Source organism: Euprymna scolopes, chromosome 2, assembly GCF_053919585.1.
Source record: "Euprymna scolopes isolate OS-2025 chromosome 2, ASM5391958v1, whole genome shotgun sequence".
Lineage (NCBI taxonomy): Eukaryota > Metazoa > Mollusca > Cephalopoda > Sepiida > Sepiolidae > Euprymna > Euprymna scolopes.
In genome coordinates, this window is record NC_136483.1 from 80,180,441 (window position 1) to 80,206,275 (window position 25,835).

Genomic DNA, 25,835 nt, shown 5'->3' on the forward strand with positions numbered 1-25,835 from the left:
TATATATATACATACATATATATATACATATATATATACATATATTATGCACACACACACACGCACACACACACACACACACACACACATATATATATATATATGTATATATATATACTTTCATGTACGTAATGTCCATACCAAAAACACGTGGGATTATGATAACGGGATAAATGTCACACCTATATAACTTCCACAAGAGTTAGAATTGTTTAAAAATATTCTCAAATACACTTACTCAAATATAAAAAAAGATAACCAACGGTATCTCTTTCGGATATTTACGGAGAATCCCGAGTTAATTCCGAAAATGGTCGGAGTAGTTTACCAAAATATAAGACTTGCTGAGAAGTATAATCCCAAAGTAAAACGAAAATTGAGTAAAAAGGACAAATATTGAAAAATAATCAAATGTTACGATCTCTCATGAAAACATAATTTGTTTTCTTTTGATTAGTTAGTGCTTTTAATTGGACCATGAACAGTGGTAATCAGAGGTTACTTGATGACAAAAGAATGATTTTTAATTTCACTGTTATAGTAAATAAAAACACGCTGTGCATGAAAAGCAGTTTTTTCTTCTTGTTTAAACCATGTGAAAAAATGAGATCCAGTGATGACAAAAGGACTATAGGAATATAACACCGTATGACGAATAACATTCCAAAAAACTTTTTAATACATTTTAATGCATCTAAAACCAAGCTTTTATCTTTACATCATCAAGGCTCTGATCCTCATCTGGCATCAATTGAAATGAATGGCTCTCGTCTTGGGGAGGGCTCATGTTTTGACAAGCTCCTGATCTGAAATGGAACACATACATTAAATCTGTTGCCAAGGCCGCTGGAAAAATGGTGGGATCCTTCTATCGATCCAGTAGATATCTCACTGCTGATGCAATTCTTTATCTATATAAGAGCCAGGTACGTCCTAGGATGGAGTCCTGTTGCCATATTTGGACAGGAGCTGCTAGAAAGAACTTATCCTGCCTTGACAGAGTTCAAAATAGACTTCGTAGGGATGTCCTTTTCTCTTCCCTGCAGCCTCTTTCTCTTCCCTGCAACCTCTTTCTCACAGAAGAGATGTTACGAGTTTGTTTCTGCTTTATCGTTATTTTCGTGGCAAGTGATCGGCTGAGCTCCAATCTATGGTCCTCCCACCCCCAAAGTTTCACAAGAAACACCCGTCTAGCAGAATCACTAATTTCCCCCACTCTTTATCTGTGCCTAAATCTAAACGTAGATTCCATTAACAAAGCTTCTTTCTTATAACTGTACGCCTATGGAATTGTCTTCCGTTTTCCTGCTTTCCAGCTGACTACAATATGGTTGTGTCAAGTCTAACGTAAACAAGTTTTTGATGAGTCGTTTCATATAAGTTAACAAATTTACCGAATCTCCATTACTAACAATTACTATATTGTCCAATTTCTACTGTGCACTCTTTAATCCTTATCTTCGAGTGGCCTCTTGGCCTTGATAAGTGGTGATTCTTATGTAAAAAAAAATGGACGAGACATAACAGAAACAATATGTAAACAATATGGCAAATAAATTTAATTGAATAAAAACCAAATACGTTTTGCCTAAAAGCAAAGATTTTGCGATTTTTGATTTATGGATTTGGACAGCAGGGATCGACTAGTTTTAAGCTGGAGGCAGAAGCAACAAGTATAGCTAAGATTTGCTGCTAGATTTGAATGATAATTTTCGTTCACGTGTTTATGTACTTATTTATTTGCAGGCGGCTTTATTTTCTGAGACAATAGAAATGAACAGAATTATAGGATTTAAAAAAAAAATCTCTAAATATGTGTTAACATCTGTTTTGTCAAAAGATCGATTAAGAAATATTAGTTGTTAATAATTGAGACAAACTGGAATTGTCTGTTTGATAAGTTTGAATCAACATTTTATTGCCGTTTCACACTCAACTTTGAAAGTACAATTTCGCAAATCTGCCAAGCTTATATTCGAATGTTACTTACCCTGGACGAAAGCTGCGAATGAGATGAATACTAGAAATGCTTTTGGGTTATTGAAGAATTGCATCCATTTCGGTCTGTAGTTCCAGTAACCGCACCTGAGGTCCTCATCGTTGATGGCAATGTTCTCTTCTGTCGGTGGATAATTGTCTGGCTTTACTTTCGTGGAAATGTTGCCATTGTCAATTGGAGAAATGGATATTGACATGATCAAGGTTGTGACTAAATTGGTTCAAAATAAATGAATAATAAAAATAGAAAAAGAAACTGATTGGGTTTTAGGATGTATTTATTAGTAAAGGTTGGATAATCAAAACTTAATAATACACACTTGTAGTATATAACGATTATCGCAGCAGCTGTATTTTCCACATGATTACATCTACTTTGCACATAGTTCTAATATGAAAATTGAGAATTTATTCAATCAACAAATTTATAAACTTTATGTTTATTTTATTATTTAACAAAACACTTTTTTTGTGAAAATCACAAAAGCTCTCCATTTTTGGTTCCTGGGAATTGTGCCCGTTGTGTCAAGGAGGAAGTGAAGGTCGATGGTCGCATCACAATTTATTACACTTTGATGTCATTTTATGAAATTTTATAAGCAGTAAATACTCACCAAAATACCGCATTCACTCCATGGCTTAATCCTACTTAAGAAATCCACAAATATTTTTTATTCTATTGACAAAATAACAATTTTTTACACACACACACAAACGCGCGCGCAACACACACATAATATATATATGGCCGCTCTCAATTTGGGTGTACCAAATTGCTAAAAGGGAAAATTATTCCCAACTCACATTTAGGTAAAGATACAGTTTCGTATGAATAATTGAATTCATTCAAAAGTATCGCAAAAAAAAACAAAAAAAAACAAAAACAAATGAATAACTTCTACATAAAACACGATGCATCCAGCAGTCGTGCGAGATAGTCCAGTGATAGAGGTGTAGGCTTCTAACTATTGGGTCCCGATTTCGAATCTTGCTAGATTCAGACACTCTAATAAGTCGTAGACAGCGAAGCACGTGTTGGTGGATAATTATATTTAAAAACAAACTATACATATATAGTTTTTAATATATATATATATATATATATATATATATATATATATATATATATATATATATATATATATATATATACACTCTGCCAATCGCTTTATTGCAGATTAGTGAAATATTGATATATTACTAAATACATGTCACAAGAAAATGAAAATTACATCACCAAACTACTGTTTGAGCGTATTATTTCCAAAATTTATATTCTAATTCATGCGATATTCACGAAGTTATGATATTTTATTCTTTATCGAGGAATTTCCACTGTCCATTGCTTTATTGCAGGTCTCTTAAAATGTTGTTTTAGAGCAAAAATACTGCAGTTTTTATTATATTTTTCTGTCAAAGAATAATAAACAAAAGTATATCCTAGGTCTAAGCGTCATATAAATTAATTATTTATCGACATATCCACCATTTTTTAAAAATAACTTAAAATAACCTTTTGTTCCTTGAGAAAGTCAATTGTTTGATCTTAAAAGGAGTTATGGCTCTAGCAACGTCAACTATGTTCCTCCACAAGGAATCATTTGAATTAAATGGCTCTCCTTCCTCATGAACTCCTCTTTTTAATATTGACCAGACATATTTAATGGGGTTAAGGTCTGGAGAACACGGTGGCCAGGTCATGAGAGTTTCCCCAAGCAGAATCGGATGGTACATTGTCATGTATAAAAATCATCTGAAAGCGACGTGACAATGGTAGGTCATTTAGTCATGTCGACAAATGATTATCCAAAAAGGCCGTGTACGCATTGCTGGTAAGCTTTACATCCTCTGGCACTCGGCATGGCCTAACAAACTTATCTCCCATGATTCCCGTCCAAAACATGATGCCTCCACCTCCTTGTTGATGATGAACTCTGTAACGGGTAGAAGTTCCGTTTAGGTTTCTAACTGTGGTTCATCTATCCGGATCATTAAGAGTAGCATGGGCCTCATCCCTAAATAGGACCTGTTTGAAATCCATTTTCATGTAATTCTGTGTCCAAGCTATTCGTTCTTTCCTATGTTATTTGCTCAATGGAGGTCTTGGAAGAGGTTTGATGTTCCTCGTAGTCTCATTCAACGCATTGTATCCGGCCTGCCTGGATCTTGGGGCAATTCCAGCGTTTTCAAAAACGGAAGCACTGGTGCTGTTTATGCTTTGGTTGACTTCCCTACGAATTTTCCGAATATAACGATCTAAAAGGTTTCTTCTGGTGCCCTTATTTTTCTGGATTTTGTGTTCGGGTTGTTCAAGAATGAGGCCAAGGTTCTTGGATCCCTTTCCAGCTCCGTGGCTAAATCTTTGATGGACAACCTTTCTGCGAGTCCAGCAAATATTCTTTGCTTTTCGATAACCTTTAATCGCCTGATTTTTTGGCATTTTAAGAGATCTGCAATAAAGCGACGGACTGTATAATTTCCTTGATAATAAATAGAATGCCATAACTTCGTGAATATAACATGAATTTGAATAAAATTTTGGGAAACAACTATCCTTAAAGAAGCCCATTGATGGTATAATTTTCATTTTTTTTCTGACGTGTCTGTGTGTCTGTGTACATTTCCCTACGCAATAACTCTTCTAATTTTTAGTGTACAGACTCGAAATTTGATATACAGGGTACTGAGATTTGGGAAAATCGATATGATCGGTTTTCGGACAGAAACTTTGCTGTTAAGGGGTCAAAGTTCAACTATATTACTTTTGAGAACTCTACCAAACTCATCCGACAATTTTGGGTCTAAACACTGGATCTAACTTAATAACTTGATTTTAGCCCAAAACAATAAATGTTAAGGGGTCATAATAGGGGTCAAAGTTTAAAAAATTGACCTTTTTTTTTTGCTCAGCATACACCTCCAAACACCCGAGCAGAATCGGGAAACGAAAAATCGGAACTTTTTAGGGTATTGGAATCTGTATCGGAATCGGAAAAATTAGAGTCTAATTTCCGATTCCAAACCGATTCTTTAAAATCTTTAAATAAAAAAATGAAATAAGCACAATTTTTTTTATTACAATTTGTTCCTTTACAACATAAGACCGAGAATGGCCAAAGAATGAGTTATAAATTTCATTTACAGATTTAACATTGCTTAGCAGAGTTCAATTTATTTTATTTATTGGTCATTTATAACTTCCTTATAGCCTTTGTAATCGTTTCGCATCTATTCGCTAAAATGTCTATGTGCCCCCATCCGATGATTATTAACAAGTTTTAAATTTCGTTGATACCAGCTATACATTGGGATGTTTGTAATCTGATTCTTCTGAAATAATTAAAGTTTTATGGCACTTTTTTGGACACAAGGAAAAACTCAGACTCTTCAAACCTAATTTAATTTGTTTTTTATTAGTTTTTATTGTAAGCAAAGTAAATATTCTAGAGTTCACTTGCCTATTCTATATCACAGATTTTCAAAAGCTTTTCGCACCTGTTTGATAAATAGCCATATGGCGTCTATTAGAGACTTCGGACTTTAATATCAAAGATTTAACATGCTTGGAACGTTTTTCTGGTGCTGGTTTTGTACGATCACCGAATCTTTTGAAATATTTCATGCTATATTTTGTTTGGTTTTGGCACTATTGAAAATATAGATGAAAAATCTCACAGGTTTATCAAAACTTTGGAAGAGCAAACATTGAACATTAAAAAAAGTTTCATTTACATTTAAAATACCCAAAACATATGATCCTACTTTTTTAGGCGATTAGATGTGAGTACATTGAAACATTATTTTAGAATTTAGAATGAGGGATTCAGTTGTGCATATTAATATGATGTAAACTGGTCCCATTTCGGTGCATTATAACTTTTTAAGCAGTTAAGTAATTTTTATCACTGATTCTAAGGCTGATCGGCAAAATCATGAAATCACATGTAATTGCTATATTTTTCGTATTGCCACCCGTACTTAGGAAAGGGGCGTGTTTTTATGACTTTTAACAATACTATATATTAATACGATAGCGTGTGTGTTATTTATTTTGTGTGTCACGATTTCATCTGAGTATTATTTCATTATAGATTCCCCTTTTCTCATAATAAATAATTTTACCAAGAATTCTTCATGAGTGTTGGTTTTGGTTTTGGTTTTGATTATAGCTGATGGCACGCAAGTCGTTTATTTTCTTATAAATAATTTTACCAGGGATTTATGTAATAATTTGAAAATTTACGAAATAAACAAACAAACATACAAAAAACCCAAATATCTAATTAAATATTTATAAACATTAAAAGAATCGAAATTGGAATCGGGAATCGAATCGGAATCAGACATTTAGAACGGAATCGGTAATTGGATCGGAATCAGGAAAAATTTTGGAATCGTCCCACCACCAATATATATATATATATATATATATATATATATATATATATATATATATATATATATATATATATATATATATGCATAAATCATGGTATAACGATTAGATCACTCTCTGACTGACGTAAATGAACATTTAAAATTAAAATGTTTCAATTCGACGTTATTTCATGCGGTTAATGGTAGCCGAATGGATTAGGTCTTCGCTAATCGAGCCAGAGATGTCTCGTGATGCGGGGTTCGAATCGTTCGACTGGTATTAATCGTGACACCCTGCACTGAAGATTCGCGAAAGGATGAAACACTAGCGTCTGTAGGTATTTAATTATTATAGTAAAAAATAATTATATATATATATATATATATATATATATATATATATATATATATATATATATATATATATATATAACAAAAATATCGATAACAATATACATGATTAAAAAGAATATACATAAAATATGATTGGGAATGGGACAATAATGTATAAAAAGCACAAAACAAAAAATGAATGAAGTTTGTAAGACCTTTCCAATACTCCGCTAAGCATAAATCGGCCGCGGTTTTCCAGCATCAACCGAAAGCAAGCATGTCGGTCTCTAATTGGGAGTAGGGATCCAAGTGGAATTTCAAAATAATTAGATCGCGATTGGAAATCAGGAAATGTACGGTGTATTCAGATATAGTACCATTTCAAAAGAGACCATAATTAAAATAAAAGTGTGGAATGGGCATCTTAATACACGAAAAATATGAGAATTGCGAAACAAATGATAAACACCGAGTAACGAATCACAAGAAAAATATTATACCGAAGCAACCAGTTGCACTGTTTTAAAATTTCATTTGCTTATGGCTAAGGGGAACACTGTGAATTTGTTTAAAAAATGCAAGACCATCAAAAGTGGTGCAATTACTAAACTGTAAGGAAGCGACATTCGTGACTAACCAGGTAACACCGTTTCTTACTTTGGTAGTAGCACAGGAATGTTACTTCGCTTTTAGACAAAGACACATGGTTTTTATTCAATTAAATTTATTTGACAAACAATAAAATAATTGTGCTTCAAATGCCGTATACGGAAACGGGTGGTAGGAATTAACACAGAAGAAGATGCAGTAGTCCATCACTTGTCCAAATTCGCTTTGAATTGTTGAGTTGTTGGTAAAATTATTACCTCACTTGGAAATCTATTCCAAGGTTATGGGATTCTAATTGAGAAAACATCCCTCCTTCAGTTCAACTGAAATCGATCTTAACTGGTTCCACTAAAACGATAAAACGATAAAATATTTTGAATTCACTAGATGTGAATTAGCATCGTTGGTCGATAGTATACAATCAACTACCTCAAAACATGCAAACAATACATGTAAAAATATTATTGCTTCCGTAGTTGGATCCTTACATTTCAGCATTTCCGGTCATTTTGTGAAACTGTCTACTACTATGAGTTAATAGAACCCATTTAGTGGCTCAGTAAGATCAATATAGGTCTTTGACTACGATCGATTAGTTTTTGGTTAGGATCTAAATTTTATAGGAAGCGTTTTTGCTCCTGAAACACAAGCTCCACCACATTTTCAATATATCCAATATACATAAATTGGCACGAGACCTTTCATTTTTGAAATTCGTGGATGATCAACATAAAAATCGTGTCTGTAATGTTGTACATCATTACATCATTACAGATGAAATATACTTTCGATAGTCGTCAGCATTTTTCTTTTTTTATCCTTTTTATGTTCTTGAAAATGTCATTAACCTTATTTATCTTTATTTCTCCAGGTGTTATCGAAAGCTCCCTACTAATGGTACACAATGTATTTTTTTTTTTACCTCAACATCATTTTGTAGATAGACAATAATTGAGAACTAGTCACGGCGAGTAGCATGTGAAGCTTCCATCCCGTACACCGCGTTAGGTCCTCGACTACAGCAGGCAATAATCGATTTAATTTTAAAAAAATGTGCGATTTCACCGACTTCGATAACAATAAAAGTATTGGAAGTGTGGAACATTCGTTGATCCTAATTCAATTCCAGACAATGTCGAGTCTCCCTGCTAGTATATATATATATATATATATATATATATATATATATATATATATATATATATATATATATATAATATTTGTAGTCATCGACATACAGTCCTGTTTCGTTGTATCACAACTCATCAGTGCCGCTAGACTAGCACCTATCCCAAGCCGAGGATCGAGCCTAGAACCGTCGTGATGACAGTCGGCAGTTCTACCCCTTGACCACGGAAGCGGTGTCCGCAACTAATCTGTCCGAATGTCTATTTAAATAAACATCCGTCCGCCACTCGTAAAGTGCTAAAACGTTTGTTTGTAAACAAACCGCGAGCTTCGCATTTTTTCAGCCAAATTAAGTAGCGAGTGAGATTATTTACGATAGTGCTCGACCCAAAGAGGGGGGGGCTTTATAAAATATATTTGTAGTCATCGACATATATATATATATATATATATATATATATATATATATATATATATATATATACGTACTTTAGTAAGATTGGTGGTAAGATACCTAGCAGTGTATTGAATACAATTAAAAAAAAAAAAAACTTAAAAAAAGAGCGTAATATTTATTGTTTATTTGTTGTTTTGACCTGTAATGCAATATAATACAACATAATACAATACGAGGGACGTTCCAAAAGTAATGCCTCCTATTTTTTATTCCGTTCAAATAGATCAGAGGAGAAAATTGCGTTGTTATGATAACTGAACTTATGCATCCATGACCTGAAAGTTTCATATCTCTATTGCAGATATTGACAGTGTAAGATTCTCTAAGAAAGCAACCTCTGTCATGGATATGCGTTCAAAGCAAAGATGCGTCATTGAATTCCTGGTAAAAGTTCATTAGCGATGGTGGTGATTATGTAAAAAAATAAATTCTTAAACACAAACGGTAATGGTAACACTTCAGTTTTCGTAGCTCTCCAGCTTTTTAGTTAAAAAAAATCACAGACTTTACTTTTTAAACGACCCTCGTATGACAAAGTGCGTACCGGATACTCATACTATCGTTCATCACTGACAAAAATGAATTGAGAATGGTGGTGTATAAGTTAAAAATTTCGTAGCTCTTCAACTTTTTTAGTTAAAATTAGAAGATTTTTACTTTTAAGAAGAAGAACCCCGGGATACGGTATTAATCAGGTATGGGGTTGTGTGTTGTAATGTGAAATCGCCGTATGGCGGGGTATAATAAAACGTTTATTAAAAATTAGTAAAAAAAGTACAGTACAGTATATAATACGCATGTATATAATCAAATAACATTGCAAATAACACCGCAAGACAGGGCAAATACCGTAACCAGAGGCCGAAAAACATCGTATTTCACATCGTAACCTAAAAACCGTATTCCGGTGTCACCGTATCCCGATGCCAATGGAGTTCTAATATATATATATATATATATATATATATATATATATATATATATATATATATATATATATATTAGCAGAGAGACCCAACGTTGCCCGAGATTGAATTAGGATCAACGAATATTCCACACTTCCAATTCATTTTTAAATCGATATTGGTGAAATCATACATTTTTCAATCAAATCGATTCATCTTATAAAAAACTACTATTGATTTTATACGTCAGATCCTTCTACTTATGAGGTGATAAAACTTCTCAAGTGCTCTTTTTTTGTTCGTCTGTATCAGAGTGCTAACTTTGGTCAGACAGCTCCTCTTTAATCTGTTTTTTTTTTCGATTGTTGATTTTTGATATTTATTGGGGGAATTCCAATACAAAACCTATTAAAAAACACTTCCCGACACATAAAGTATTGTTGCATAGGGGACATTAATACTGAAGAGAGACGGCGGACATATATATAACAATGATGAGGGGGAGACATTTACACAGTTCTGTGGATTCTTATAACATATATTAGCAAGGAGGAGAGATACATTTCTTGTAAGGGTTACATAAAGTTCATATTAAGATGATTAACACATTACCTTCAATTTGTGAAATAACGACACGATGACAACAGTTATAAAAATCGATGCTCATTCTTTATTTCATTGGACCGGTCGAATGATGATGACGCCAGGAATTCAAATTCGGGATCTACATAGTTTAATGTTTTTTCTTTCGCTTCCAAAGGACTCTGACTCCAACTCTCTCTCTCTCTCTCTCTCTCTCTCTCTCTCTCTCTCTTTCTCTGACTGACTAGCAGACTCAGCTGTTCTGCCTCCTCTGCTCGACTGCTCTTATCTGACTAGTTTATATATTGAGAATTCTCTTTTTGCTATGGCGTCAGATGTATGGTTCTAAAACGTGACCAACTCACATGGCTAAGCACACGTTTGTCCAAAACACACTTCTGCAAACAAAGAATTCTCAACTAACCTGTTTTTTATCCTAACCTATTTTTTACAATATATTTTTAATTTGTATGGTTCATTCTTTTTACCGGACATTTTTAACTCAGTTTTCATAAAAGAACAAACAGTCAATTCTTTTTACAATATAAACAATATCTATTTTATAATAGAATTTAACAATAGCTAAATTCTAACATTCCAAATTCTGAACCTTGCTTACAAGGTTCGAGTCTCGGCTTATCCTAATCTCATTTTCACTTATCTAATGTTCTTCTTATTTATATGGAAAGGGGACAGTCTTTTCTTGTAACAGTACAAAAGAAAAAATCAGTCCAGCCGTTTCGGAGTCCATAGGGAAACACACACAGAAAATTATATATATATATATATATATATATATATATATATATATATATATATATATATATATACTAGTAAGGAGACCCGACATTGCCCGGGATTGATTAAGGATCAACAAATGATTAGCACCTTGCTTTTATTTTCATCGAAATAAGTTAAATTGCCTAATTTTCAATCAAATCGATTAATTGTCTGTTCTAGTTGGAGATGCAATGCGGTATACCGAGAGGAAACTTCACATGCCTGCCTGTAGTGACATTATAGTGTAGAGAGCCTACTGTTTATTTTCAAAAATTATTTTTATATAACTTTAATTAAAGTTTAAAATTCAAAAGTCAAGTATCATGGTTCAATTGTGTACTAAACGGAAACACTTATTTCAACTATGCCCCTGTCTTATCAAAGAACCTACTGTTGATTTTATACGCCGAGTCCTTCTGCATGTGCGATGATAAAACTTCTCAAATGCACTTGTGATGTTAAGATTTATAAGAGGTGAACTTTGATGAAAATCTGTCTGTCCCCTCTTTAATCAAGTTTTTCGGCTATTGAATAACGATTTTCGATACTCATTCCTATAAAAAAACCTATCTAATAACACGCCCAGACACATAAAGTACATTCGTGTGAAATTTCATAATAATCGGCCCACCCGTCCATAGAGAACGAACACGCCTTCTCTCTCTCTCTCTCTCTCTCTCTCTCTCTCTCTCTCTCTCACACACACACACACACACACACACACACACACACACACACGCAAAGTGCTTTTCATATACAAGTATATTTATATAAATATTGATAATAACGCTTGAAGCACTTGCTTATTTAGCCGCACTGATGAGCAGTAAACATCGAAACAGTACTATCAGTAGATTACTATATATATATATATATATATATATATATAAATGACTTTGTCGATGAGTGTGCCAAACGTCACAATCAAACTCTTTTCTGAATATTTGGTCTACAAATTTTAAATTTGATACATAGGGTATTTGGAAGTGTAGCACACTTCCGACTTGTTTTTAGCCGGAAAATAGTTGCTAATTAGTGAAAATTAAAAAAAAAACATTGACCTTGTCCTGGCGTAAATCGACTATACCCGTGTTTTTTTTTTTTTTTTTTTTTTTTGCACATGCGCTAAATAAAAGTATTGGTTAAACTACGTTATTTTGGGAGTTTTTTTTATACATATAGATGTAGCTGGCGATATTTATGTTTTGGTTTCGATTGTAGCTGATGGCACACAAGCCTTTTACTTTTGAAATCAATACTATATATTATCTACAATATAATATTCGATAGAGAATTGGCTGTAAAATAATAAATACGAATTTTGCATGAATCAACATTACAATATTTAAGTGTATTTTACGATCGGGCAACGCCGGTCGACATGCTTATATATATATATATATATATATATATATATATATACATATATATATATATATATATATATATATATATATATATATATATATATATATATATATATATATATATATATATATATATATATATATACAGACACATAAAGTAACTATGCTGGTGTTTGAGCGAAAAATTTCTACCAAACTTCTCTGTGAATATTTGGTCTGCAAAGTTGAAATTTGATATTTAGGATATTTGATCCTGTGGAACATTTTTGGCTGATTTTTAGCCGGCAAGACTTGTTTCTAAGAGGTCAAAATTGAAAAGGAACAGTTGACCTTTGCAGGGTAATTTAAACATTCGTAGCTCAGTCACTTTTTTATATTTCGTATCCACCTTCCGATAGCTCATACAGTAATGATGCTGGGAAGATAAATAACGACTAAGGCTGGAATGCTAAACGTTCTGGTTTCAATTCTGCCGGATGGTACCCAAATCATACTTTCGTATAACTTTTGAAATCATTAAAATATATTGAATAATAATGAATCGAGAACTGTAATAATAAATAAGAAATCTGCATACATTAAAATATAATATTTATGCGTATTTTACAACTGGGCAACGTCATGCAACGTCAGGCAACGCCAGCGGTCTGCTAGTATATATATATATATATATATATATATATATATATATATATATATATATATATATATATATATATATATATATAGACACACACACATTTGAACATAAGCGAAAATCTCCCTTGAACTCTTGCGACTATCGTCTCATCAGGAGAAATCGATAGCAATAAAAAATAATATTAATGGCAAAATTAAAGAGCAAAGGAGGATTTTTTATATTTAAGATACCAAAAGACGATTAAAATAAACAATTTAATTCAATAAACGTATATAAGACGATTGAAATGGCACTACGAGAAAAAAAAAACAGAAATGAGGGGGTCAAAGTTCTCAAAAGAGATTTAGTGCTTTTATCAATTCGTTCTGCCGGCACAAAGAAAGTTTTTTGAATCGCGATAGAGACAGATTCCAAAATCTTTAAATGATTTTTGGAATCCACTCTATGAAGTACCTGAAACTACTCTATTTTATACTTATTAGCGCAACAAGGATTCTCAGCCAATTGCTGTCACATATGAAGAAAGACTCAGAGATCCTACTCAACTCAGTCTAATCTTGAATGGAACGTGCTGGTTTATACGAGTCTTCAAATACAAGGCCGCCTCACATAACCAACCTGACACTGTCATTTAAATTGATAAATAATATTACTATTTTGTATGTAAGGCAAAGTATCTTTGCAAAAAGAAGGAAAGACAGGTCTAGTAGTATATACTGAACGCAAGGAAACAGAATAGAAGCAATTAATAATATTTCTAACAATTTATTTAGTTAATTGTACACCATTATCCTCTATTCATAGTAATTTTAAACAAACATGGCATTTTAAAGGTCCAAATATTTTAGGGGATTTGAAATCTGCAAACATTTTTGTTAATAATGTCTTCTGGATAGGCGTTATCAATGAAATTTTTTCTGATCTTATCTAGTTCGGAGTCTAGAACAAAGATAGTTGGCCTTACATCCATAACAGTAACATTATTTATCAATTTAAAGAAAGAAGACGAAGAAAAAAAGGAAAATCAAAAGTATATAATAGAGAGAAAAAACTGAGTGGAAAGAGAGAGGAAATAACAAAGGAGATTAAAAATAAGAAGAAAAAGGAAAGAGTACAAATAATAATAATAATAACTAGCAGGACCCGTGGAAATTCCACGGTAGTTAAAAATCTTTTAAAACACATCAGTAAGAAATTCCTTATTGTTATATTACAAGAATGAATGTATGGAAGCAAGTAGAACAAAGAACTTTAGTTTAAACTTTTATTGAAGGTCAATGCGATCGTAACTGATGCTGTTGATATTGTCAGGAAGTATTGGTGATGATTGAGGCGGTGACAGGGACGTCGATCAGCTGCTTGGAGTGAGAATAGTGGTCAGTCAGCAGGTTCTTGGGAGTCAGACTGTGAATTTAAAAAGAACTGTGACATTGTTGATATCGATTTTGTGAAAGTTCTGATGACCCCAAGTTGTTTAATATTTCAAGACATTTTGGATTACACGTGTGAGTAATGAATAGGTCACAGAAAACTGCCATTGCATCTTGATAAAGCTGTTGTAGATTCCTAGGACTTCCTGTAAATGTAGATGGTAGAATAACTGGTACACCAGAATAACCATCTTCATTCCTTGCTAAATGATCCATTAAGCCAGACTATTGAGCAGCTCTTGGTTGACTTTGATGGCTTTTAATGAAGTTAAATAAGCAACCGTCAACTTTTACATATGCAATAGACTTTTCTATTTATTTTTAATTTTATTCAATGAAGATTTGGAAATTCACAAATATTTTTTAAGTCGAATTATTGATATAGATTTCAATTAATGCATCACAACTTCCTGATAATATAAATAGAACACTTTAAATTTTCTGTACAAAAGTTTTTTCCATAAAAACATTGTAATCTGTTATAATATTCAGATTCTTGTGTGCATAGAAAATGAAGTGTTTCTGTAAAACTTACGAAGTACAGTTAAATTTTGATTTTTTGATAATCAAAATTATGTGAGGTAGGTTGTACCTATCAAATTTATGTCAATGTTATATAATTAAGTAAAGTTAAACAAACTGTACACTACTTTTTCATCAAATTATGAATTTTAAATATAAGGAAAGCCATTAAAAATTTTTTTTTCCAAAATGATATTTACATCCAAGTTAATTTTTAGATTCCATAGCTGTTCCTGATTGTTTTCATAACACTTCACGGTAAACAATATTCTTAGTATATGTTACACCACGCTTTCTGCCCTGATTATCATCTCTATGCAGTTGCATTACCTTAAATTTCACACTGTACTTAGATCGAGCTCTTGAACATGCCACATACAGCTGACCATGAGAAAATACAGGTTGTTGAAGATATATATCAACCTTATCAAAAGTTTGGCCTTGTGCTTTATTGATGGTCAGTGAATATGCTAATTGTATTGGAAACTGTATCCGATGAAATGCAAACGGAACATTTGTATCACTTGGCTTTAACTTAATTTTTGGAATGATAACTGTGGAACCTCTATTAGATCCATTAATTAAAATAGCAATGATGCTGTTTTGATGACATTCTTTTATTTTCATCCTAGTTCCATTACAAAGTCTTTGATTTATGGATAAATTTTGCAGTAGCATTACTATTGCCCCTATTTTCACATTAAGTCGGTGAGGTGGCATTCCAGATGGAGTTAATGAATTTATGAACTCGATAGGATAATTTTGAAGTTCAGCATCATCATCGGAGATGTAATCTGTACTTAAATATGTATTTATGCCTCCGGGAAGGTTATTTAGAATTTCTTCATTTACTGTTAAACAATCTGTATTTTTTGGAGTCATGATGATTCTATTTTCCATTTCTTGAGGGCTGCAATCAAATATTTCTGAGATTAGAGAACCATTCCATACCGAATCATCAGGAACATCTATGGCATCTACAGGAACGTCATTAAGACTGCTCATTAGTGTACCATTACCAAGATGAAGGAGCCATCTATAAAACTCCTGTTCATTTATGTTAGTTCTGACGTTTTGTGTTAGCTGTAATTGACTGAAATGATGCCACAATGGGCATCTTTTAAGACAGGTGTCTATAATAGATGTAGGTGATCCATGTGGCACTACTGGCAAAATTTGCCTGAAGTCACCTCCAAGTATGAGAAATTTTCCACCAAATATTTTATCGTTACCCATTATATCTTGTAAGCATCTATCTATAGCAAGCAGTGCATGATTAGGTATCATAGAGGCTTCGTCTATGATGAACACCTTTACCTTTCTCAAAAAAGAAGCATGCTCTGATACAGGAGAAACGTTACAGACACTGGTTTCTGTCAGAGGTACAGGTAGTTTGAATATACTGTGGAGTGTTTTCCCTGAAGTTAGTAGCATTGCAGCAATGCCAGTCCATGCTGCAGTGGCCGTTACAGTACTGCTGGAGGTGAAGTAATCATATAACATGTTGAATAAAAAGGTTTTTCCTGATCCGACTGGGGCATCTAAATAGAAGCAATTGTTGTGTGGGGCTTCTTTTTCAGTTACCATAACAGCCTTGATTATAGTATTAAAGACCTCTAATTGTTCATTGTTTAGCAATTCAACATTAGGCTGGTTTGTATTTCGAGTCATATTATCTATTGGAGGATCACCTGTTGGTTCAGGTAAACCCATTGCCTGGCAAGAAGAACCATGCTCATTAAATATTGCTTTTATCAAATGAAGTGCAATGTTTTCACATATGCTTTCATCATAAGCAGAAATGAGGTCTTCAATCATGCTCTGTTTATGGTTAATGAATAGTTGAAAGTTATCCACTGGATGATGATAAAGACACAGCATTGCAAACATGCTACGTAGTTGTTGTGGCATTCTAAATGTAGCAGCTTCAGTAAGAGCATTTTCTAATTCAGTATCATCTTGCAATAATCTAAGGCTGATGCAAGCTTCTCTAAATGTAGGGAATGTATAACCTTGGACTGTTCTCAAATCTTCAAATGACTTTGCTCCAGAGACATGAAGAAGCAGAATCCGTAAATAAAACTTTTCACCTTGGTTTGGTGAAACTGAATACATACTTGTGATCAAATTACTTGACCGCTCTCTTTTAGTCCATTTTGTAGTAGTTTTGTTAAATACATAATGATGTGGAATATCACAGTAAAAATATTGGTTAGCAGTAATATCATTCTGATTTAGTTCAAACCAAACAGTCAAATTTGTGTGACGTTGTTGTGCTTGTTGAATTGCTTGTTCAGCTTGTCCATGTTGATAATAAATCTGTTGCTCGCCAGGCATGTGTACAGCTAAACGGTACACAAAATGAGACTGTTCATGCATTTTATAGTCAGAAAGACGCCACATTGTTTCTGGAGGTGATACATATCTGCATGATAGATATTGCTTGACTTCATCTCTTTGTTCTGATCGCATTGTTTCTCCTTGATTGATATTAATAGATGAATCATGGTTATTAACCTCCATCATAGCACTATCATGTCCTTTATAAACATATTTAAATATGTATTTTATACTCTTGACTGAAGAGCAGATTTCTAAGTTAATATGAGCTCGATATTTTCTCAGAAGAAATTTGTTGAAAGGGACTATGTATCTATTATCAACAGTAAAATTACCGACTTGAACTGAGTCACCATTATTTGCACGCTTGTAAGCTGGGTATCCATCAATGTTTTCGACTGTTTTTTCTCTAAATGCCTTTGGAAAACTTTTTTTGCATAATCCTTTACTCATACAAGGAGAATTATGATTAACTGCACCACATGGACCATGCACCATTAAAGATTTAACTAAATCACGAAGCTCTGGATCTTCAGGTCCAGGTATTTCTGCTGACACAATTGCATCAATTTGTTGAACTGTTCTGATCTTATCCTGATCTCGCAGCATTATGATCATGTGGCAGCGTGGTAACCCTCTTTTTTGAAATTCAATAACATAAACATATGCAACAGGGGTTCCCAATACATGTCTGTCTTTAATGTCTTTCAAATGTTCAGTTAGATGTGCATGATACACACGTGATATTAAGGTCGATTTTGTGCAAGTTCTGATGACCCCAAGTTGTTTAATATTTCAGGACATCTTGGATTACATGTATAGGTAAGGAATAGGTCTGGCTTTCTATATTTACAGAAAACTGCCATTGCATCTTGATACAGTTGTTGAAGATTCCTCAGACTTCCTGTAAATGAAGATGGTAGAATAACTCGTACACCAGGATCGCCATCTTCATTCCTTGCTAAATGGTCCATTAAACCAGAATATTGAGCAGCTCTTAGTTGACTTTGATGGCTTTTAATGAAGTTCAATCTGCACCCTTCAACTTTCACATTAGCATCAACTACATATTGTTGGAATAGTTTACCAGATCTATGGATAATACTGAATGAATCTCTAATTGCAAGGCGATAACTGTAATACTCTTGCATTGTCACTTTATTGCGAACTCTTGTTTGCCGTTCTGGCCTATGTTGCATGTTTATGTGCCAGCCTTGTTCACCATTTGGAAACAATATGGGATATATCATGGAGTCCAAGTGGCAAGACGGATAAGAAATTCGGTGTTTTGGTTGAGAATGTGGGTAAACAATAATATCTCTGTTAGCAGGTGGAGCACCATCCTCACCAACAAATGCTACACCTATTTCGTTGTTTATTGGATTGTTAAATCTTTTGATATCTGGACCAGTGGTGAAATGCATCGAAACTCTCCTTGGCTTTACATTTTCCCTTATAGCACGTGCTTCCCCTTCTAATTCAATGGCCCTCATATTTTTATAAGCTTGGGCATAAGGATTGTTCTCCATAACTGTAGCTATGGTTTCAAAGACACTTTGGATACATTTATTATTTTCTGGTAAATTACACCGGAGTTGATTTGCTTCAGATGAGTCCAAGATGTAAATTTGTCCATATTTTCTCTCCTCTTCATTATTTGGGTGCAGAGTACTGGAATAATGATAGGTTTGACCTTGTAAGCGAAAACAATAGGGGCCTCTTCCAGGAGGGCAGACAATATTTGCTCCAAATGATGCAAATGAAAATGATGAGTTGTAATTGCGTATATTAGATCTGAAATTAAATGCTTCTTGGCCATTACCTTCGAGTAACCTTTGGAGTTGAGGAGGATAATCTTGTAAGGGAGGAAGAGAAACTTTTCCTTTTGACAACAATTCAATGCTTCTCCTCGAAACTAAGTGCTCTACAAAATGAGAAAATCAAACTCATGTCACCTACAAAATAATACAGGATATTTTGTCTTTCTGTTTCGTTCATATCGTTTGTTCGTTCCCGTTGCCTAGCTCTTTCATTTTGCAGATAAAGCTGTCTGTCTTCTTCAGTCATGTTATTTATTTGCTGTCTCAATATGTTTCTCCTTTGCAATCTGATATTATCCCTTTCTTCAGTTCGTAGCTGCTGACGCCTTCGTCTTTGTCGTTCTCTTGCTGCACATCTTGTATCTTCCAATGTAGTGGTAGTGATTTGGTTCATTCTGTGTGAAAATTTAATTGGTCTTAATAAAAAAAAATTATAAATAAAGATTTTGATATGAAAAATAAATGTTTCTATAATGAAATAAAATTCAATATAAATGTTTAAAATGAAAATAAATATTTCTTAATTAATGAAACCGTTTTTTATATTAAAAATCATTAATGTGTAATTTTTCTAAGAGGGAATTTAAATCAATATTTTCATAATTAAGCTCTGTAAAAAGGATATCTAGATGATATCTAGGTGAATTATATAAATTATTTAATAATAAATTATTCCCTCTCGTAACATTTATTGGTGCTTCTACACTTTGTCGCCGAAAAAAAAGATGCCATGTTTTTCAGCACACCTGCTACCAGAATCCAAGAGAGACATTAGTATTTTAAAGTGTAGAAACTATTTTATGTATTCAATAAATATATTGAAGTAAAAGTGTAGAAGCACCTATTTTGGATTTGATTAAAGAACTGTACACGCTTTCCAGTTATTTCATGATTCGGTCATAGTTTAAAGTACTGATGTCTTCCTCGGATTCTGGCAGCAGATGTGCTAAAAAACATAGCGTTTTTTTTCGGCTACAAAGTGTAGAAGCATACATTTATTTGTGAACATGCTATTTTATTTTGATGAATAACTTAATAATTTCATTTCAATAAATTATATCTTGAATTTTGTAAAATATACGAAAAATGTAAAAATTGAGAATAAATATTTGTTTGAATCCTAAGTAATGAAACAAAGTGTTTATTTGATATTAAAAAAGTTAAGTTGCGTAATTTTTAAAAGGGTATTTAATAGTCGATACTTTTTCTAATTTATCTCTATAAATAAGGGATGGCTAGATTAAAATTTTAGTATTCTAATGGCCGTTTCTAAAATTGCCGAAAGTAATTTAATTATTTTAAATATTTACAGTAAGAAGGATCAAAAATGTTAAAAACTTACGCCGGATTAAATATTTAATTTCTGATCATCAAAATAAGCCGCTGATAATCATTTAATGCTGGATGACTTATCCACAAGTCAGTAAACTTTGTTGAAGCAAAAGCTCTGTTTTTGTTGCTGACGATGGTGTTGTTTGTTTACGGTTAAATGAATAACGAAAATTCACCAAGTTACACCGGTTTAGTAGATAATTTTGTGACTTATATAGAAGCTTTACCGTAAAATTCGGCTAAAACAATTGTTGACAAATTACCTCCTTTGAATCTATATCGTCTGCTTGTGGCAATTGAAGATCGTCTGCTTGTGGCAATTGAAGCGAAAACCTTATTAGGTATTAAATGCTAAAACATTTTAATACAGCTGGCTAATTGGCTATAAAGTAAAAGTTATTCCGAACTTTGATCTAACATTTCCATTAAAAAAAAAAAAGAAAAAAAGAAGCTTAACATTTTCTTGTATCTATTTTTTTTATATTAAGAAAAATGTAAGCATCATGGTGAAATAATAAAAATGCCATTCTTAATAAGGGAGAGGGTTTGACTATTCTAAATCTTCACCTAAATAACGATTTAATGAAAAAAATGTTCTTGTATCTTTTTTTATAATTTTTGTTAAATAAGAAAAATCAATAAACTTTGATAGCACTATTGTAAGAATCATGCTGAAAACCATTCTTAATATGGGGGGGTAACTATTCTGAAACTTCACCTAACAATGTAAAAAAAAATAAGGGAAAAATATATATAAACAATAAATATTTCTTCAGTAAAATAAAATATACTGTCAATCTTTAAATAAGGAGCCATTCTTAATATGGAGGGGGGGGGTAACTATTCTGAAACTTCACCTAACAATGTAAAAAAATAAGGGAAAAATATATGTATGAACAATAAATGTTTCTTCAGTTAAATAAAATATACTGTAAATCTTTAAATAAGGAACAAATATTTATTTAAACCATAATTATTGAGACAAAGTATTTTACTGAAAAAAAAAAAAACGGTTATGGGGGAAGGGTTAACTATTTTGAACCTATTTTGATACAAGAGAATAAATATTTCTTAATTAATGAAACCGTTTTTTATATTAAAAATCATTTAATGGTCTTGTATCTATTTTTTTATAATTTGTTTTAAAATAAGAAAAAAAAACTTTGATACCTCTATTGTAAGAATCATGCTGAAAGCCATTCTTAATATGGGGAAGGGGGTTAACTATTCTGAAATTCACCTAACAATGTAATAAAACCTTCGGGACAAGATCAAAGTGTAGTATCTGTTCTTTAGATGCTGCACTTCAATTTCTTGTTCTCTGTCAGTGGAGGAGAAATCCTTCACGACTGAGACAATTTTTATTTTTGTTCCTTTTCTCCACGTTAAAAAACCACCCTGGTGTCTAACTCTGTCCCGTGGGGAGGCATTGTAAATAGGAACAATGCAATAAAAATAATGGAAAAAATATATGTATGAACAATAAGTATTTCTTCAATTAAATAAAATATACTGAAAATCTTTAAATCGGAAATAAATATTTCTTTAAATAAATTAAATCATAAGCAATGAAACAAAGTGTTTTATTTCATATTAAAAATAATTGTTTAATTTCATTTCAATAAATTATATCTTGAATTTTGTAAAATATACGAAAAATGTAAAAATTGTGAATAAATATTTGTTTGAATCCTAAGTAATGAAACAAAGTGTTTATTTGATATTTAAAAAGTTAAGTTGCGTAATTTTTAAAAGGGTATTTAATAGTCGATACTTTTTCTAATTTATCTCTATAAATAAGGGATGGCTAGATTAAAATTTTAGTATTCTAATGGCCGTTTCTAAAATTGCCGAAAGTAATTTAATTATTTTAAATATTTACAGTAAGAAGGATCAAAAATGTTAAAAACTTACGCCGGATTAAATATTTGGTTTCTGATCATCAAAATAAGCCGCTGATAATCATTTAATGCTGGATGACTTATCCACAAGTCAGTAAACTTTGTTGAAGCAAAAGCTCTGTTTTTGTTGCTGACGATGGTGTTGTTTGTTTACGGTTAAATGAATAACGAAAATTCACCAAGTTACACTGGTTTAGTAGATAATTTTGTGACTTATATAGAAGCTTTACCGTAAAATTCGGCTAAAACAATTGTTGACGAATTACCTCCTTTGAATCTATATCGTCTGCTTGTGGCAATTGAAGATCGTCTGCTTGTGGCAATTGAAGCGAAAACCTTATTAGGTATTAAATGCTAAAACATTTTAATACAGCTGGCTAATTGGCTATAAAGTAAAAGTTATTCCGAACTTTGATCTAACATTTCCATTAAAAAAAAAGAAAAAAAGAAGCTTAACATTTTCTTGTATCTATTTTTTTTATATTAAGAAAAATGTAAGCATCATGGTGAAATAATAAAAATGCCATTCTTAATAAGGGAGAGGGTTTGACTATTCTAAATCTTCACCTAAATAACGATTTAATGAAAAAAATGTTCTTGTATCTTTTTTTATAATTTTTGTTAAATAAGAAAAATCAATAAACTTTGATAACACTATTGTAAGAATCATGCTGTGTGAAAACCATTCTTAATATGGGGGGGGGGTAACTATTCTGAAACTTCACCTAACAATGTAAAAAAAAATAAGGGGAAAATATATATATAAACAATAAATATTTCTTCAGTTAAATAAAATATACTGTAAATCTTTAAATAAGGAATAAATATTTATTTAAACCATAATTATTGAGACAAAGTATTTTACTGCAAAAAAAAAAATGAAAAAAAATACGGTTATGGGGGAAGGGTTAACTATTTTGAACCTATTTTGATACAAGAGAATAAATATTTCTTAATTAATGAAACCGTTTTTTATATTAAAAATCATTTAATGGTCTTGTATCTTTTTTTTTATAATTTGTTTTAAAATAAGAAAAAAAAACTTTGATACCGCTATTGTAAGAATCATGCTGAAAGCCATTCTTAATATGGGGAAGGGGGTTAACTATTCTGAAACTTCACCTAACAATGTAATAAAACCTTCGGGACAAGATCAAAGTGTAGTATCTGTTCTTCAGATGCTGCACTTCAATTTCTTGTTCTCTGTCAGTGGAGGAGAAATCCTTCACGACTGAGACAATTTTTATTTTTGTTCCTTTTCTCCACGTTAAAAAACCACCCTGGTGTCTAACTCTGTCCCGTGGGGAGGCATTGTAAATAGGAACAATGTAATAAAAATAATGGAAAAAAATATATGTATGAACAATAAGTATTTCTTCAATTAAATAAAATATACTGAAAATCTTTAAATCGGAAATAAATATTTCTTTAAATAAATTAAATCATAAGTAATGAAACAAAGTGTTTTATTTCATATTAAAAATAATTGTTGTGTCGGTGGGCATTAGAAGATAATGACTGCCTGTAAAAGAAGCAAAATAAATCAGACAAAACATAAGTAATAACTATGTAAACAACGTGAAGATGTATAAATGTTACAAAATTACTCGATTCGGCATTAAATAACATGAAAAAGTATTGATATGCCGTAAAACAGAAGCAAAACAGAACAAGACGTAAAATATGTTTTGACTCTGTGTTACTCAGTGTATTTGCGAATGGTGACTTTGGTGATTTATTTAATAAAGTCATTCTTGACTTTTGTAACATTTATTTCGAAACATATTTTTTGTTATGCAAGGCTTACTCAAAAGTAAATAAAAAAAAAAGATAAAGTAGCACAGTAAAAAACAAAACAAAAAAAAACGAACTCGTAACCTTAAATGTAAAAAATATATTTATTACTGAATAAAAAAGAATAAGTGTTCCGTATTCACTACAATAATAAACAGAAGACATCGTTAAAAATGTAAGTAAAATACTATTTAAACTGTGGAACGATACCTTCTATGCATAATTGTCTTTAAAATAATCCAGAACCATAAATAGACAGTTCATATATCTATATTTTTATAAAGTAATAGGGTTCGTGTGTTTCTGTCTGTGTGTACAGCTCTCCATCATCAACGAAATATAAAGGAGGTAAGAGGGTAGATCTCTCCTGGTAGAGAAACATTGGAAACCATTTTCGGATGTTTCTGTTATAGGAGACATACGAATTTATGCCTAATTTCTTTATATACTAGTCTACAAACCACCCCCATATCGAATGACTTATGCTCATTTGCATATCACATTATATTAAATCTCTTTAACTAATTACCTCGACCTTATTACATATTGGAAATATTCTAATCATTTCAACTGTACTATTTACAAAATCTATTTAACATTTAATTATTTAATATATTTTCATTTAATTTTATATTCGATTTACGTATATTATCAAAACAATTCATTGGCGAGGAAAGCTTTATGTTTTGGGATTGTATTGAAAATGTAATGGAAATTTCAATTTCGTTCCGTTTTAATCTTTTATATTTTACTTGCCAATATAATTGAAAGAATACAATTCAACTATCGTAATTTTATATAAATAAACAAAAACAAATATTTTAAAATAAAACTTTATTAAAAAAGAAATAATTTTATTTTTAAATGAAAAAAATCAATTTAGTAAAATAATTGTATTAAACACCCCCAACCTTGTCAGCAAACCTGTAAACCTATAAAAGTTAACATTTCGAATGTAAACAGTGATTTTTCGATTTTGTTAGCGCTTGCCGCAATTAAAGACAATTAAAACGGAACTAACTTTATTTCCATTCTATTTTTTAAACAACCCCCAAAACATAACGCTCTCTTCTAGTTATAGCCAATTTTTTTTTAATTAAATAAAACAGGTCAAAATAAACAGATAAGCGCATTTTCTTTTACATTTTTTCTTGCAACCATTGTCATTTAACCAACTGCAGGATACCGTTACTTTTGTGGGGTTGTTTTGAAAATGGCACGGAGATTATAATTTCGTTCCAATTTAATCTTTCTGGTCGAGCCTATTTCGAAAGCCTGTCTTATCATAGATTTGAACTACAAATAATTTATTACATTTTGATTATTACTATCTTAAGACTTAAAGCTTATATTTATTTCATTTTTCTATTTATATATTGAATTAGTTATTTCCAGTCTTATTTAAACTTAGTGCTTTCTTTAAACCGGATGAACCTTTTATAAAAATATGAGTTTAACGTAAAGAACACGAACAAGGTTTTATTCAACTGAATTTCTTCCAGTTTACTAACAAAATATAT

The 25,835-nt window shown here is 31.8% G+C and overlaps 2 protein-coding genes across 3 annotated transcripts in view; both read right to left on the minus strand.

The window, feature by feature from the left end:
- LOC145293034 (solute carrier organic anion transporter family member 4A1-like) overlaps window positions 1-25,835 on the minus strand; it is a 74,647-nt gene that overhangs the window by 34,060 nt on the left and 14,752 nt on the right. For both annotated transcript variants that reach the window (XM_080139336.1, XM_080139345.1), the window contains exon 2: window positions 1,991-2,209. In XM_080139336.1, the coding sequence (XP_079995462.1) occupies window positions 1,991-2,195 (205 nt within the window). In that variant the 5' untranslated portion in view covers window positions 2,196-2,209. The remainder of the gene's footprint in view (window positions 1-1,990; window positions 2,210-25,835) is intronic.
- LOC145239900 (uncharacterized) lies at window positions 9,025-17,966 on the minus strand. Its single transcript, XM_080103526.1, has 2 exons — window positions 16,907-17,966; window positions 9,025-9,041 (listed from the first exon to the last, which is right to left on the minus strand). Exons 1-2 carry the CDS (start codon window positions 17,964-17,966, stop codon window positions 9,025-9,027), a joined length of 1,077 nt encoding a protein of 358 aa, XP_079959652.1.

What these genes read in the sequence shown, in the direction of transcription:
- LOC145239900 (XM_080103526.1), bottom strand. Translation starts at nt 17,966, where the DNA reads ATGGTGCATGGTCCATGTGGTGCAGTTAATCATAATTCTCCTTGTATG.